General features: G+C 42.3%; 1 protein-coding gene across 10 annotated transcripts in view; it reads right to left on the bottom strand.

Moving 5' to 3' along the window:
* ZMIZ1 (zinc finger MIZ-type containing 1) overlaps nt 1–15,958 on the bottom strand; it is a 337,962-nt gene that overhangs the window by 7,714 nt on the left and 314,290 nt on the right. For 9 of the 10 annotated variants that reach the window (XM_063163882.1, XM_063163881.1, XM_063163885.1 and 6 more), the window contains 8 exons: nt 13,202–13,412; nt 11,888–11,993; nt 11,194–11,354; nt 10,843–10,910; nt 9,421–9,489; nt 8,655–8,902; nt 5,724–5,887; nt 295–543 (listed from right to left, as the gene is read on the bottom strand). In XM_063163882.1, the coding sequence (XP_063019952.1) occupies nt 295–543; nt 5,724–5,887; nt 8,655–8,902; nt 9,421–9,489; nt 10,843–10,910; nt 11,194–11,354; nt 11,888–11,993; nt 13,202–13,412 (1,276 nt within the window). The remainder of the gene's footprint in view (nt 1–294; nt 544–5,723; nt 5,888–8,654; nt 8,903–9,420; nt 9,490–10,842; nt 10,911–11,193; nt 11,355–11,887; nt 11,994–13,201; nt 13,413–15,958) is intronic. The other variant, XM_063163886.1, reaches the window with a different exon arrangement.

Below are 15,958 nucleotides of genomic sequence, written 5' to 3'. Positions count from 1 at the left end.
AAAGGAGGAGATGGCTCCCGGCCTGGTGCCCGAGCTGCTGCCTAAAGAAGCGCCTGCCTCGGTGCTAGGAAGAGGCTTATGGCTCACACACCACACAGCTGCTCCAACAGAGCCATCCGTTCTCCCAGCAGGTCAGGAGTGCCCTGTCACCTTGGCTGCAGCACCGGTGCCCATGTACCAAGCATGAGGGATGGCATGTGCTGTGGAGGCGGCCCCGGCCCCTGCCCTCCCAGCCCTCCCGCGCGATGGAAGCACACGCTATGGCAGGCAGATGAGAGTATGACACAGACTTACATCCAGCGAGGGCTCCGGCATGTCGGGTGCTCCCTGTCCACCAGCCTGACCCTCTAAGGCTGAGGAGGGGTTAAAGGTCAGGTCACTGTGTGGATGGTTGCTAGAAGCGGCCGGGGGTGGCTGCCGGGACTGCTGGGTAGGAGGCCCGCTGTGATGTAATGGCTGCCCTGACTGGCTGCTGGGGTGAGGGACGTGCAAACCTTGCTGCATGGAAGTATGGGACTGATCAGTGCTGCCGGGATGAGGGATCTGCGGAGGAGGAAAAAAGCAGGAAAAGAAAGTGAGGCCACAAGGTACAGTGCTCGCGGTGCCTGACTCTGTAACTGCATGTTATAAAATGAAATAAATTAAAAAATGACACACACAACAAAAAACCCGAGCAAAACCAATCAACAAACAATAACAACAACAAAAAGAAAAAAGCGCCACTGGAAAAGGAGACTCCATATCCCAATGCTGGAGGAAACGTTTCAGCTTTTTGAAGGTTTTCTGCAAGGGGAAAAACCACATTGAACTTGAGCTGTTGGTTTGCTTCCTTGTAATGTGGAAAACTGCATATGAAGATGCAAAACAATACACCACAAAGAGAAGGGAAGGGGGCTTATGGGCTTAATCAGCATTAGCAAGGCAGTGGCTTTTGCCCTAAAAAATGTTATGAATGAACAGAGAATTTGTTGAATGATCCCTATGCCAGGAAACTCATTACCTGAGAAAATGCATCATTTCTGCTCAGCTCCCCTGTTCGGTAGCTTCCTGACACTGCAGCCTATTCCTGTCTCAGCTCTTTACAAACACCAGCTCTTCCCCACTCCTTCCCTCCTTTTCTTCTCAGAATGCCCTGTTAACCCCTGTTAACGGCTGAAGGCTTTCCTTGCTGCCATTGCTGGGTTCTGATGGCTGACAGAACCAAGGCACTCAGGAAGCACATTCCCCACCATGAGCCGAGCTGCTGTGGGTGGCTGCATACCTGCTGACTGCAAAGCACATGGCCTTAGCTTCAACTAAGCCAACAATCCCACTCTGCTCTGTATTCGTGCTGTGGATGAATTGTCTAGCAAGAGCTTAGTGGTTTTTTATGTTTTCTGTGGGGAATAAGCTACCAATCCACATGTGTCTTCCTAACCTTATTACTGAATGAGGGAAAAGTCTTTCTCACATGACAGAGAAGCAATAAAAATGCACAAGTCCAATTCTTCCTTCTGCTGCATGTCACATTTAATGCTAGTGGAATCTCTGGGGCTTGACCTTGGTGCCACGAGCAAGAAGTGTCTGAATGCTTCAGAATCAGCTATCTCATGTTAATTGGGCATATGGAGAAACAAAAAATGTAAACATTTTTTGAGGAATGCTACGTATTGGACAAAGTGAAGCTGAAATAAAGGAACAAATACATACAACAACAGCATGAAATTCATCCAGCCAAGCCAACAGAAACCAGCAAAATGCTATGTCAGTATTCACCCTTTCCTATCACATAAACTGCAAAGTTATCTCAACTTCAGCCTTCAGCTTCAGAAAGCAAAAGGGACGTTATTAGAAAACTTAATTAAATATTCCCATAAAAAATTAGAGAAACAAATATTTAAAAAAATACTTTTCACCACTCTTAGGAAAACTGGAACTTGAATACTGATCCATTGGGACAGTCACACTCAGCTGCATGGAGGTACTTTTCAATACTTTGGTATTATAAAGGTTCGTGGAAATGATTCTACTTCCATGGTATTTGGCTTTCTGTCCCATATGAGAGTTGTACAAATAAGCAGGTCAGAAATACTACATTGTGTTTATACATGCAAGGATTTAAATATATATTTAGCTGATAACACAGTCACTTGGGTCCTTAGACAATGGGTGTATAGGGACTAATTGTTTATTGTAAGACTGAGGGCAATCATAGTCTTTGAAGAGCCATGGCAGATTCCAAATCCATCCAACTTAGGCCACTACTCCACCAGCCCCTCAGAGAAAGCAAAATGCTCAGGATGCAAACATTTTCTATTTGCATTCAGCTAACTGATTATAATTTTGCTATGGTGTAAACACATTGTAAACAGCACACTTTGGGTATGTTTAGCTTGCACCTGCAACTCCCATCATTTTATTCTGAAAGCACTGACCCTCACTATGAATGCAGAGTCTAACAAAGTTGCCTTTGCTTGCACAATAAGATAATTCCAGAGCTGTTTTTCGCAGCAGAAGCTTTGAGCAGACAACTACATCTTCAGCTTAGCAGCACAGAGCAGCACAGCTCTACAGCCCAACAGTGACCTCTAGGAGTGCTGAGATGTACAGCTGTGGAGCAACAGGGCCTGCCAGCAATATTCTTTCTGTCTCTGAAGAAAATTATTAGTGGGGAAAATATCACCAGGTTAAGTCAATGGTTTACATTTCTCTCCATGACCAGGGGCACAGTTTTACCAACTCTTCTGCTGTGTTAGCTACCAAAACTGTTAAAAGATGCCATCCTGCCTACCCTGCTGATGTTCTTGGCCACTTTTCCCATCCACCTGTTTGCCATGTCTGCACGGTGAAACCTTGCAGACATGCACTGAATTTCCCCACCCTGCCCCTGAATTAGTTTCCAGTCACATCAGTACCTGGGTCCAGATCACTTCATAGCTGCGGTAACACTTTTGCTGAGAGGGAGGAAAAGTGAAAATAGAAACAAGGGCAATGACTTTTTACAGTAGCATCAGCTCATATCACCTCCATGAGTGTATGAACCTATGGTGTCATCATCCATTGCTCAGTCCCTCCTTACACTGTTTGCAAGAAACACTAAACTAGAGCTAACTGAATTCCCTGTTGTCTAAAATGTGGTTACAATTTCTGAAAACAAACAGGAGCCGCCATGATTGTGGCAGCTGTTCTGCAGCAATCTTGCACTGCTGCAGTGTGGTATCTGTTCCACAGCTCTCACAACACTCTGTGCTGGGGAAGAGGTATTCTGGTCATGTTTCAGATCCTGTTTTTTTTCTTCTTCTATAGGAGTGGAAAAGCAGTGTTAAGGGAAGGAAATTCTGACTGATCCATCCCTGGTTACCCAGCCCTAAATACACTGGGCAAATATCTGCATTTCCTGGAGTGACCTACACAGTATGTCTGGAGGGATCAACTTTCTCTGCCTACCAACTGTGTAAGGGCCACCACATAAATCTTCAAACTAGGACTGCTAGGAACTTCCTCGGCAGCATTCAGCTCCAGTAAGAGAGACCTCAGGTCTAAAAGGACAGAACATCCAATTCCAACTCACCTTATAAATGGCCAAAGTGAATAGTATGTGCAAACTACAAAAAGCTGCTGTGTAAAAGGAAAGACAAAGCCAGAGAACAGCACAGGCGATACCTTAAAACCTCGGTTCAATCACACCATTTGTTTATAGTTGTTTTTGTATGAAGTGTTTCTTTAAAGACATGCAACTACACAATTTAGGCATGCGTTAAAGGCATGTAATTTCTCTAAAAGCAGTCATTTTAAAAGATGTCTTTTCTTGAGTATCTGCTACAGACAAATAGTTCATTTTGAGAGAAAAGAACAGAGGATAAGAAAGAAAGAGAAAAGCAGAGATTTTATAACACTGAAAAGGCGGTGCAGGAGCACTAAGAGTCCTCAAATGTGTACTGAAAACTGCACAGCCACATTGACAAGGTTAATCTAATTCTCCTCTGCTAAAAGACCTGAAAACTGATTCTCATTACAGAAAACCAGCCACTGACATGATGTAGGAATCTGCTTTAGCACTGCTTGCTATTCCCAAATGATATTGCTTGAGTAGCATGATAGATGAGGGAGAAGTGAGGCAAAGGTTTACTTTAATTGTCAGCTATCATAAGCAAGTATTAAATTTGCTACAGATTGGCCCACAGAACTGGAAGTCCATTAACATTTGCCTAGATACACCCCCACAGCTCTGGAACATGCATAGCCTTGAGGAACTTTCACCTCTGCTATATGTAAACAGTGCCGTTTTCAGAAAGCTACAAATTCTTCACTTTTATATTCAACTACTTCATATCCTACCACTTCAAAAATTTCACCAGGGCAACAACTACAGCAAAGGTATGCCTGATGAAGTCAGGAGGCAGGTGCCAGATAATGGGAAGCAAAGAATAGTTCCTTGTGACTTTGATTTGAGGGAAAGCAGCTGTGAGTGGTTCAGGCTGGTTCACCCATTTCCTCTCACTACTGTATTCTGATACTGTGTGGTTGATTCTTGTGCAGAGAATTCTGACCATTCTGTGCTGTGTATGCAGAATTTGCCAATGCAAAACTACAGCATGTTTGTCCTCATGTATCAGCCTGTAAAGTGGTAAAGTCATTACAGTTTCTGGACTCTTCCTCTGCAGACATCATGGTACCTGGACTCTCTCCAAACTATATGAAGAACTCTTTCTCCACTCTCTTCTATTTCTCACCATCCTCCTTGGAAAACCCACTGCCAGCTAGAGGAGACATTGACTGAGTAGGCTTTTGCTGAGCATCTGCTACCACATTTCCTCATTACATTCTGAAATTGTACTTTCTAGGATTCACTAAAGACACGGCACATATGACTTGTCAAGTTAAACATCCTTCCTGTGCAGTAACAGTGCACTTTAAACCCCCTGCTCTGCAACTTAAATGAACATAAAAGGATGTATACACACCCCACACACAGTGTTAAAATAGATGACTAACCATGCCTAAGAGCTAAATGCTGCTGGTAGCTTTTCTATCACCTAGTTGCTGCAGTACTGCATTTTCTGGAGATATATAAATTTCTGGGGAAATATAGAAAGTACAGAAAACTCAGTGCTCTGAGCAAGCTGCTTTTCCAATACACAGTTCTGCCTCACCATCTGAGACCCGAGGAACCTCTACTTTTCAGTCTCCAACATTGATATTTTCAGACCAGTGGCAGTGTATCTCCTTGATATCTGCAAGCTTGTCCTATTACCAAAAGTTTAAAAGTGCCTTTCATGCTACTTGAGTAGAATTCCCCCACAGAACGCTTTGATGCAAATTTTGCCCTCAGAGAAAAAGCCAGGGAAGATACTGTCCCTGCTCTGAAGCCATCCAATATCTTGCTTTAACAAGCTGTCTCTTGGAGATGGATATTCACAGTCCTGCTGGCCTAGAGAATGAAGTACATTTTTTTTCATGTGTCAGAGCAAAGCACAATGATTAATACAAGCACACTGAGCCAGGTTCTTTCTTTCAGATAAACAAGCTTAAATGACAAGTCAAAAAGTGCAGAAATGCTTCTCCAAAAACTCAAAATGGCCAGAAACTAAAAATTGGCATTTCTCAAGACTACTCTATTTCACAAACTTCCCAAGTGAGGAACCTACAGAAAGTAAAAGCAGTTCCTAAGGTGAGTCCATCGGCTGGATGAGAGCTCCTTACCCCCACCAAGGAGAACCTGTGTGCCCAGCACCATTACTTACAGATTCCTGCATGGGGTGACTGAGAGGTTTGTCCAGAGCTGCCATGCTGCTCGGCATGTCTGGGGGATGTGACAGCTGTGGCCCATGCATGAAGTCATTCATAGATGTGCCACCAGGATTCCCATGCGGGAAGTCAAAATTGCCATGACCTTGGTAACTGTTGCCTGAAAGAGAAACAGATGTGATTTGTTTCCAAGGTTGATCTCTGAGTATCTTGCAGGAGCTGTGTGATGTATGCCCTCCCTGCACAGCACAGGGAGCTGTGACACTGAGCTTGACAAAGCTGTGCCCCCAGTGGTGAGCAAGTGGGGACAGGGCACTTGGCTTCCAAACACTGGCTGCTGCAATAATTCATTTATGAGTTGGAACTAATTGAAAACTGCTGACATTTTGAAAAACTATTGCCAAGTCACCACATAAACACCATGCTGAGAAGTAAACAGGATATTAAATTCTATGGGATATTTGTATCTGGAAGCATCTCAGTGTAACTGAGACTGACTGCCCAAGTCCAGGATTATTTATAGGACACCTGTGTTATTTATGGCTGTGCTTCTAAACACTCAGTAAGACTGTAGCATTGCTTCAGCTTCTGATGAAAATAATTGACAGAAGTGAATCTGGAAGATGCCACAATACCAGTTCATAGCACAGTCTCTACTCTATCCCTTCATAAAAGGCATAGGTGTTCTTATCTAATTGGGGCTCCCACAAAACTTACAAAATTCACTTGACTGACTGGATTTACACACACATCTTGAAACAGGCCTGGAGTCCCCTGCTGCTCTGCAGGACAAGTACTGTATGACCACTGTCCATAGGGATCCAGCCCACGTCAGCCCAGGGATCTCCCGAATTCTAAAGCAAGCAGGTATCCCGATACAGGGATTTTACTCCTCATATTTTTTGTCAAGATTCCTCTCTTAACACTTCTAACTCAGATATCAACCCTAGTGGCTTATTTGCTATGAAAAAGTGAACTAAAACCATTCACCTATTGTATGAACAAGCAACTGAAGTGGATGATACTGAGCTCTGAAATAACAGAACAGCTTTGGAGCTTGCACAGAGAGCCTGCAGTTTGTCAGTAGAAGTACCACAGTTTTAAATATTCAACTCAAGAAGGGAGTTTGACAAACTGAAGTAGTTGCATCATTTGCTCTTTAGCACAGCTTCACAAGCAGAAGTTTAATCTTGGAGGAATAGTAGTCATTAGCCATGTAAGAGTACTTCTCAAAGACGTCAGGACTTTGATCTATCATGTAAATACTGCAGAGCCTTACTAATTCTCATTTTGTTAATCTGCAAACTGGATGAGTCTCACAGAACATAGCTGGTCTTGCCTTGCATCAGGAATAATTAATTAAAAGGCAGCTGGAATGTGGTCTTGTAGCACTGAATATTTGTTATGTTTGCAAATTAAACCTCAGTATGCTTCCTGTCAAACCCAAATAAACAAACATAAACCACAGTACTAATACTACTACTACTACATTGCTCTGAAGAACTGTTAATCGGAGGACATGATGTAATTGCAATCACTAAGTTTCAGTGCACGTATTGATGGAGAATAAAGATACAAGGCACTGTGCCCAGGGGTTACAGCCACGCAGCAGCAAGCCCCTCTCTGCAGCAAGGGCAGAGCCACGTGCTGAGGGAGAGACCTGTCAGACATTTGGGATAATCTGGCACACTGTGCCGACATCCCTACTGCAGGGCAAACAGGTGGGTTCACCTGCCAGAGGGCACTCAGGGCTCCAAGGAGCAGTCACTGTCTCTGCTACAGGACCCATAGGGGAAGGCAGCAAACTAACAGTCCAGGCAGCAATGCTCACAGCAAGCCTAAACCCCACATGTGACGTGGCTATCCTGTCTGCTCCTGAGTATGGGCTGGAAATATGGTGAGGAATAGACAGCTCTGTTCTCAGGCTCTGACTGCACTTCACTCCTACTAAATGGGGGAAAAATATGTGATTCAGTGCTCTTGGCTTTGTTATAGTAATCATTCATCTGTTTGAAAACCTTGTAAGTTTTATCATCTGTCATCAGTTTTGCAGTCACTGGAGCAAATTAACCGTATTTTGCACGCAATCTATATTTTTCTTCAACGCCTGCAAAAAGCACATGTATCACCTTGTAATCAATTTGGGGATTCTGATAGTGTGAACAGTTGGTCTTTTCCCAGAGCTGAACTGACTCATATAATGTTACTTGCAAAATAAACAGTCTCTGGTTTCATGTTTTCAGAATTGTCACTATAATTGAGTTATTCACAACATACCAGTAATTTGAAAACCTATCTCCATTGCCTGCATTCAGTTCCCTGTTCCTCAATCTGGTAGCACATGGGCCGAGGAGCTCAAAAGTAATTTTCTAATGCAAAGGTGTTTGCAAAGCAGCTAAAAGCTCTTTACAAGTTGTCCCTTTTCTGGTGGTCTATGGAATGTCATTCACCTGGCCACAAGTTAACCTAGTGACCCACGTAGCAGGGTTAATGGGTCAGGCTTTATGCTCATGTAGTACCAGATGTTTTCCCTTGAGAGTGAAACAGAAGGAAAATGCACAGAAAAAAATTGCAGAAATATGTCTATTATGGCAGGCCATGAATATAGAAGGTAATATACAATGTTTCTTGATTCAGGGAGGGCTGCATGACTATGAATATGACAAGCACAAATACTTAAAATATTAAATAAAATAATTAATACTATAATATATAACTAAAATATAATACCTACTAAAATATACATTCCATTGAACAGATGAACCTTAACTGAAAAGACCTACTCAGAATTTCAGAACTGCAGCCATATCATTTACTGTCCTCATGTATCACTCTGAGAGGATGCACTGACACACCTGAATCACAAGGCTGACTGAAGCACTGAGGGCCAGAGTGAGCAGCTGGGTGCACAAAGCCATAGCACTAACCTTGGTTACCGTATTCAGTGGAGTTGTTGCCTCCTGGAGGAGGGGGTAGGGATGGGTAAGGTGACGGGCCAGGACCCAAAGCTGCAATCATCTCCATTACATTTGGCATGATCATCTGGCTTGGACTCATTGTCTTAAACCTTTTTGAGGGAATGCCATCTGGGTCATCTTTGATGTGAATATCTGACTTTATAGGGACCGGCCTCCAACTGCAAGTTGGATCAATGGTAACTTCTTCAAACTCGGAGCTGTAAAACAATGTGAAAATTTAGCATTTAGTTGAATATTTTTAAATCAATTCTGCTGAAGTTTCCATAAGAATCTGCATGGTAACCAATGTTCTGAAAAGCTCTGGTGTAATACAACATTAAGATCTCACTCCTCAAGAGTGTGCTGAAAGCAAATTTAAAAAAAGGCAACCATGAGAACACATTTCTGTGTTTATCCACACAATGAAATCCAAACATATCAATGTGGTTTGTCACCTCTGAATCAGAGGGACTGCTTGTAAATACAAGAAAGCATTTAATCCTCCATTTTGGCTCTTCCCTCTGCTTCACTAGTGAGGCTGCCATTAAGAAATAACCCAAACAACATCTACAAAGAAGATGGAAACTGATTCACTCTGTCACCTGCTCCCCCAAGACACCATGCAATGGAATATTCAAGTTCAATCACCAAGATCTATTTTGGTGTGACTATCTCAGTACTCATTACCATAACTCCTAGTTGCTTAGTCTTGGATATCAGCAGGGAGATCACTTACTTTTGTATGGCGTTCAGAATACCCCACATATACTGGTCAACCTCCAAGCCCTCCAAGAGAGCAGTTTTACTAAAAAGTAAAAAAAAAACAAAACCAAACTTCATGTTAGACTATTGCAAGGGAAAGAATGATTTGGGAAAACAGTTTTAGTTCTACATCTACATTACCAGGATATTTACACCAAATAGATAAGGATACACCTACTTGTGTGTGTCCACAAGCTGTTCACATTCTTTAAGTAATTTTTGTTAGTGAAATACAGTGCAAATTTGAAGTATTTCCAAACATAGCAGATCTCTCCTGTGAACATCCGTTAGCACTATTTTTTTTATTAGATCTTCCTCTTTTTTGAGGTCCACAGTACTACTGCAAAGCAACTAAGTGTTACAGCTACTCTACTTAATGGGTAGCACAGATGGGGACAGAACAAAACAAAACTGGAAATGACTTAGCTATGTAGACAGATCTGAATGCAGGTGCTCATGCTCAGAGACACAGGATAAAAATTTAGCCTAGATGCATGGATACATTAATTAAGAAGGCAAGATAACCAACTCTCATGATATTTTTAGCCAAATGTAGCAGACAGATGAGATTTGGGCAGTTTGGAGAAAGCACTTGTGTGTTAGGGCACAGATCAGCCGTGGACAGTAATGGAAACGAGCTCGTCTCCAGCCTGCCATGTCCTCAGAGCAGCCAGAGTGGGCAATCCCCACTGCTGTTTGTACCTAACACTGGCTGGCAGAGCAAGGACCCAACTGGAGATTGTGCAGGGCCAGGGCCAGCTGTTACAGCCACAGCTGCTGGAGCTGAAGAGCCCTGGCTCCTCAGCTGAGGCTGGAGCCCACTCCCAACCTGTGCAGGGAGCACAGGAGGTGACAGACACTGAACTGGCCTGCAGACATTCTGCTGGGTGTTCTGCCCAGTTAAACAAGGATGGACAATCTGTAACCACTTACAAGTTTTTCTTCCATTTTTTCTACAGTACACTAACTCATTGGTCAAAATATTAGCTTGAAATTATACCAAGGTATCCATCCTTCTTTTTGTCTAAGCAACAACTCCAGCTTTTGCTCCTTGGAAATTTTTTACTTTTAAAAAAAAATCAGCCTTATTCTGGATTGTAGATATCTATCTTATCAATGTAAATATCTGATCCTCTTTTGAACCCTACACAACCCATTGATGATCTGTAATGAAATCTGGTGAGAAAATATATTGTTATATGTTTTCTAAATTTCTAATAATCCAGGGTGGTAAAATATTGCAGGAATTCTCATTGGACTTTATGCTATTTAAGTAAATGTGATATATAACCTTATTTCCTAGAACTTCCTTCTTCTTTCCTTTAAGATCTTAAATATGATCTGAATTTGGTCAAAGTGTGTACAACTGCATTTTATGTAGTATGGATGCACTTACTTGCATACTGGACACCGCCAAGTTCCTCTTTCACAGTTCAGTTGCAAGTAAGATTCCAGATCAAAGCACTAGGTATCAGAAAAAAACAAAAAAGGAAAAAAACAAACCAGACAAAACAAAAAGAAAATACTGTATTAAATGAAGCAGTTAGACAAAAGTAAAACTGACATGAAAAAAGCCTCCTAGCACTGAGAACTAAAACAAACAGCTTACTGTTCTCCTTTACATTAAGCATCATACAGTTACCTACTGAGGCTTACAGACACAAATGCCATGTTTAGGTGCTCCCACACTGAAGGAACTGCACCACCACGTGGCTGAGGGACCCTGCCAGGCACTGCCCCCACTCACCTGTACGTGCTTGCAGTCGTGACCCCTGGCCGGGAGCTGGATCCGCCGGAATGTGATCGGACACTTGAGAGACACTTTGATAGCAGTCTGCTCCACCCCATCCTCCCCATTTAGTGTTGCATTGCCAGAGGAAGCTGCTACACTGCTGAAGTTCCTCTTGACTGTTTAGGAAGAAGGTGAAAAAGCACAAGTGTATTGTAAGTTCTAACACAGAAATCTGAAATTTCTTCAACATTTAAGAAATTACTTCAACATCTAAGGGACAATTGAATGAACAACAGGCCCACAGAGGTGTCTTCTGAGTAATTTAGAACATTCTCCTGAACAGAAAAACCATCATACATGCATATCAGCTATATTGTTAATCAAATTAAGTGTCATAGAAGTACTGAACGCAGCCCTAGATAAATAAAGAATTAATCTTTCTTTATTGGTGAGTCAAAGACAAATATAGGAGAAAAGCCAGAGAGATTCTTCTGGAATAGGACAGTCCTCTTTAGGAACTAAGCTTGTGTCCTTGAAACTTTGTTACCCCCACCCAAATAGCCACTCATCTATCCACATCATGTTCTGCAAATTCCTTAAGTACAGCTTAAAGTTATCAGCAAACAAGTAAATCTGGTGTAGAGATAGCTTATCACAACTGAACATAGACATTCTGGGAAATCATCCCCCCCACAGAAGGCAAACTCACTCTTGGTGATACAATGCTCTGCTGGGAGGAGGCGTTTCTTTAGTAGACCCTGGAGTACGGAGCGGACCGATGGCCGGTGCACCAACTGCAACACGAACAAGTGCGACTGCAAGGAAACACCTTTTGTTAGGAAGGGAACCCAGCACACAGGTTAAATGTTTGGGAGTGTTTAATGCACTCCCAAACTGAGCTGCACTCTTCCCTTGGACACTTGGTTTCTGTGAGAGCCTGAGGCTTAAACATAAAAGCTAATTCTGCTCTGCTGGGCACACACGCTCCCTTATGGATATTCTGCACACTGTGCAGTTACTCCACGCTTAATGTAAAGAAGGGCTTTAAAAAAGCAAGGATTTTCTGCATTTTCTCCCTCCTTAATATTCAGTATACGTTCAGCTGACATATTAATCTCTGACTTCAGGGTTTATTTTTAAAACCCTGGACTGTCTGACACAGCCTAGCCTACCTGCCTGCCCTCAGACTACGCTGGAAGTTGTGAAAACAATCTGCAACTGATGTGCCTGGAATCATCTGAATCTTCTTACCCAACACAGAGCTCGTTGTAGATTCACAGGATGCTGGCCCCTGCTCTTTGCCACCAGACAAATGACATTATGCAGGGAAACATCCACGTGAAGTAAAGAAAAATGGGTGGATGGCTTCTTGTCAAAGTGCCTCACACCATGACCTTGTGAGAGCTAGCAGCTTGCTTTATTGTCAGTGACAAGAGAAAAGTCAGAAGCTCTGACTGGATTTGCAGAACAGTCTGCATTAAAAATACAGTACTCATCCCCAAGAGCAACTAACCCATGGAAAAGGAGAAAGGGGAAAGCTGAGTGGTCTAGATTGCATCTTTGAATATGAGTTTTTCATCTGAAAAGGTACTGAAAATTCATCACCAGCACCAATGTTGATGTTTTCATGACAAACCAAAGGCTGTATAGTTTAATACACTATGTAAATGAAATTAGTACCATCAACAGGCTTCATTGCAATCATCTACTTCTACATCAACAGACTTCAGGTCCCTTGTTACACAGGCACACATGAGAAGGCAGGAGATAAAACTCCCTCCCCTAGACCATGAACCTTGTCAGAGACATTGGAAGGACGCCACTACATTCTGCAACAATTAAGCAGCAAAAATTTCCATATTAGCACTCTGACTGTGTCAACATCATTAAGTAAAAACCTTACCAGAAAAAGGCATGGAAAAAAAACGAGAGTAAGGCTCTTTCAGCTAAGGCAACATTTGCAAACTGCTGTAAATAGCAGAGTCAGCATGAGCAGCTGCAGCCCTGAGCGGGGTGTACTTACACAACAGCACGCTGTGACTGTAATCTGAATGGTGTTTCTCCCTGGCTGGCAGACGTGCTTTAGGTGCAGAGGTTTATGAGATGTCTTGTTGTCACCACGCTCGATGGTAAGTGGGGTTGCATTAACGCTGACCTGGACTGAAGCTGGCCAGTTGGTGTTCATTTGTCTGTCTTCATGGTGATAGCACTTAAACTGCAATTCCAAGTCAGACCTGCACAACAACCAATAAATCTTCCTTTAACTTTGCTTTCACACTGCACAGGGCGGAGGTTTTTATGCTAGGAACATTTTTCTTGATCAATCAGATTATTTTTCTTGAATTATTGCCATTGAGAATATAACACACTTCCTTCATAAAAGCCCCGAACAAAAGCAAGTCACGATGAATTAATGATGCAAGCATGACCCAAAGTTGTTCCTATTTAACAATTTTAAAGGACTTTTCAAGGAAACATCTCAAACCTCTTTGCAAACCCAGACCATGGAGTGATCCTGCAGAAAGAAGGTCAACATCAGGTAGGTCCTTCCTGTCTTAGGAATTAAGAATGAGAAACCAATATGCTGCAATGGTTGTGCTGGAAGTCTGGATTCTTCACTACCTCAGAGCACTCAAAGAAACATTTGAATGAATGCATGTCAGAAAAAATACAAATACAGCTAATCCTGCCTTAGAACAAGTAAATTAACTAAGATAAAATGGCTCCTATATCTTACTCCCTACCAAAATCAGTTTTCTGTGATTCTAAATTAACATGGCTGTGGACTAAATCTATCCAATTTGGACCTTCTTTCAGGGTATGAATTCCTCCCACCTTCCCTATGATAACTTCCACTCACTATTTAGCTCCTCAGAAATTAGTTATATAACACCTTCAAAAAATGAAAAGGCTGAGATGAAGTTAATTAAAAATTAAGTGGGTAGAGACTATGACTTTAGTTTCATAAATGTATGTTAACCTTGTGTTAGGAATGAGTAATTTCAAGAAGAAATGTAAAAGAACATAGAAAACTGAACTGAAATGTCAGAATTCTGCTGTTCTTGACAGCAAAAGACAGGTCAAAGTTTATTGTTCTAACTTTAAATGTACATTCCTGAACAATGTATGTTGCCTGAAAGAAGATATCTTTGTAAGATCCAAGAGGAGCAGCTCATTCAGGAGATTAACATCCTAACTGCCATTTTCCTTACAAAGATTTCAATCTGACTCAACACCATCTTTTCTGGATTCCAAAACATCAAGATTTAGCAGTGGGCACAAACATGTGGGTTTTTAAAAAAGCAAGTTATAGAATACAAATTACCTGAGCTTTCAACATAAGCCATCTGCATGAAGTTTTTTCAGGCTTTTTTTCATTCTTTTATTAACTATTTTCTGAAAGCTCAGTGTGCAAGTTCCACTCAGTTTCTCACCTCAGGAGAGCACAGCACAGTGATCCTGGAGGGGAGCAAGCTTGGGTACCTCTGATATATGAGGCAAGCAGGAAGGTGAGCAGGCCTGCTGAGTGTCACAGGGTGACAGAGCTCAGGACAGCCCTGTGCCCTCAGCACACAGCATCTCCACCATGGGACATGATTAACAGCACAGCAGTGTGAAGGCTGAACCAGCTTCAAGGAGACATTTTCCCTGCCTTCAACCTTTCTGTTTCTCGTAACCATGAGAGGTTCCCATGGGGAGAAACACACTTGCATTGCTATTCATTATGTGTATGCACGTGAGAGGTTTTGCCGAATATTTTAACTAGCAGAAAAATATTGAGAATTGGCTCGGTTCCACCATTCTCTATAAAAACCAAAATCCATCCACACATGTGACTAATTCATTTTTCTGGCATCCATCCAGCCCTGAGCTTAATGTGAAATGACTTCATTACAGGACTATCCGTTCTCCCCACTATTAAGAGGCTTTTCAAAACAGCAGACCTGAGCACAGTTTACCTATGAGTCTTCATTAAAATAAGTTTAAATAAAGGCTATGTGTTTGGTGAGGGAAGAAAGAAAGAACAGATATTAAGAAACAGCCTCATGCCTCAGTGCAGCACTATAAATCTACTGAATGAGCCAGCACAATCCCCAGTAGTGATTACTTATTAATAAGAACTGGCAAATAACTGCCAAAACTCCCCGTGCTGCGAGTACTCCACGATAATGAAATGCAAGTAAGCAATAACTGACCTCAAAGTTAGGTGTTAATTATTGGATGTGGTCTTCCTGCAATCTCCCTCCTTCCCAGCCCCCAGGCTCCCTCAGGGCACAGGGGCACTGTGGTATCAAGGACTCCTGCATCAAGCCTCAGCTTTAGAACCAGAGTCTGTCCTGGGCCAGGGAAGGGAGCGCATCTCTCTGCCCACCTCACACTCCCCACACCAGGAAAACACAAATCTCCAGTGGATTCCAGTGAATGGGAAGAAGATCCTCATAGGAAAAAAAACCAAAACCTGAAGTTACACCTGTAAGCAACCTCCATGCAAGACTCCAAGCAACTAACCAGCCTCCACAAGGCACACAGAAAGGCTCAGACAATGCAGGGTTTATCCTGGCTCAGCAAGGAGAAACACAGAGACACTTTCTGAGAAAAACCAAACAAGGAGACAAAATTAGTCTGTAGTATTTGAAAATATATAAATTTTTAAAAAGTTAAGGCTCTGATTGTCATTTGATCTAAGGCCCTTCCATGAACATGGTGCAATCAAAACATACCCAAGAATCACTTACACAGATCTACATTAAATACAGGAAAGTTCCACCAAGGAAAAATA

The sequence above is a fragment of the Melospiza melodia genome, chromosome 9 (genome assembly GCF_035770615.1).
Source record: "Melospiza melodia melodia isolate bMelMel2 chromosome 9, bMelMel2.pri, whole genome shotgun sequence".
Taxonomy (NCBI): Eukaryota; Metazoa; Chordata; class Aves; order Passeriformes; family Passerellidae; genus Melospiza; species Melospiza melodia.
This window is presented reverse-complemented; position numbering and strand designations above follow the sequence as displayed.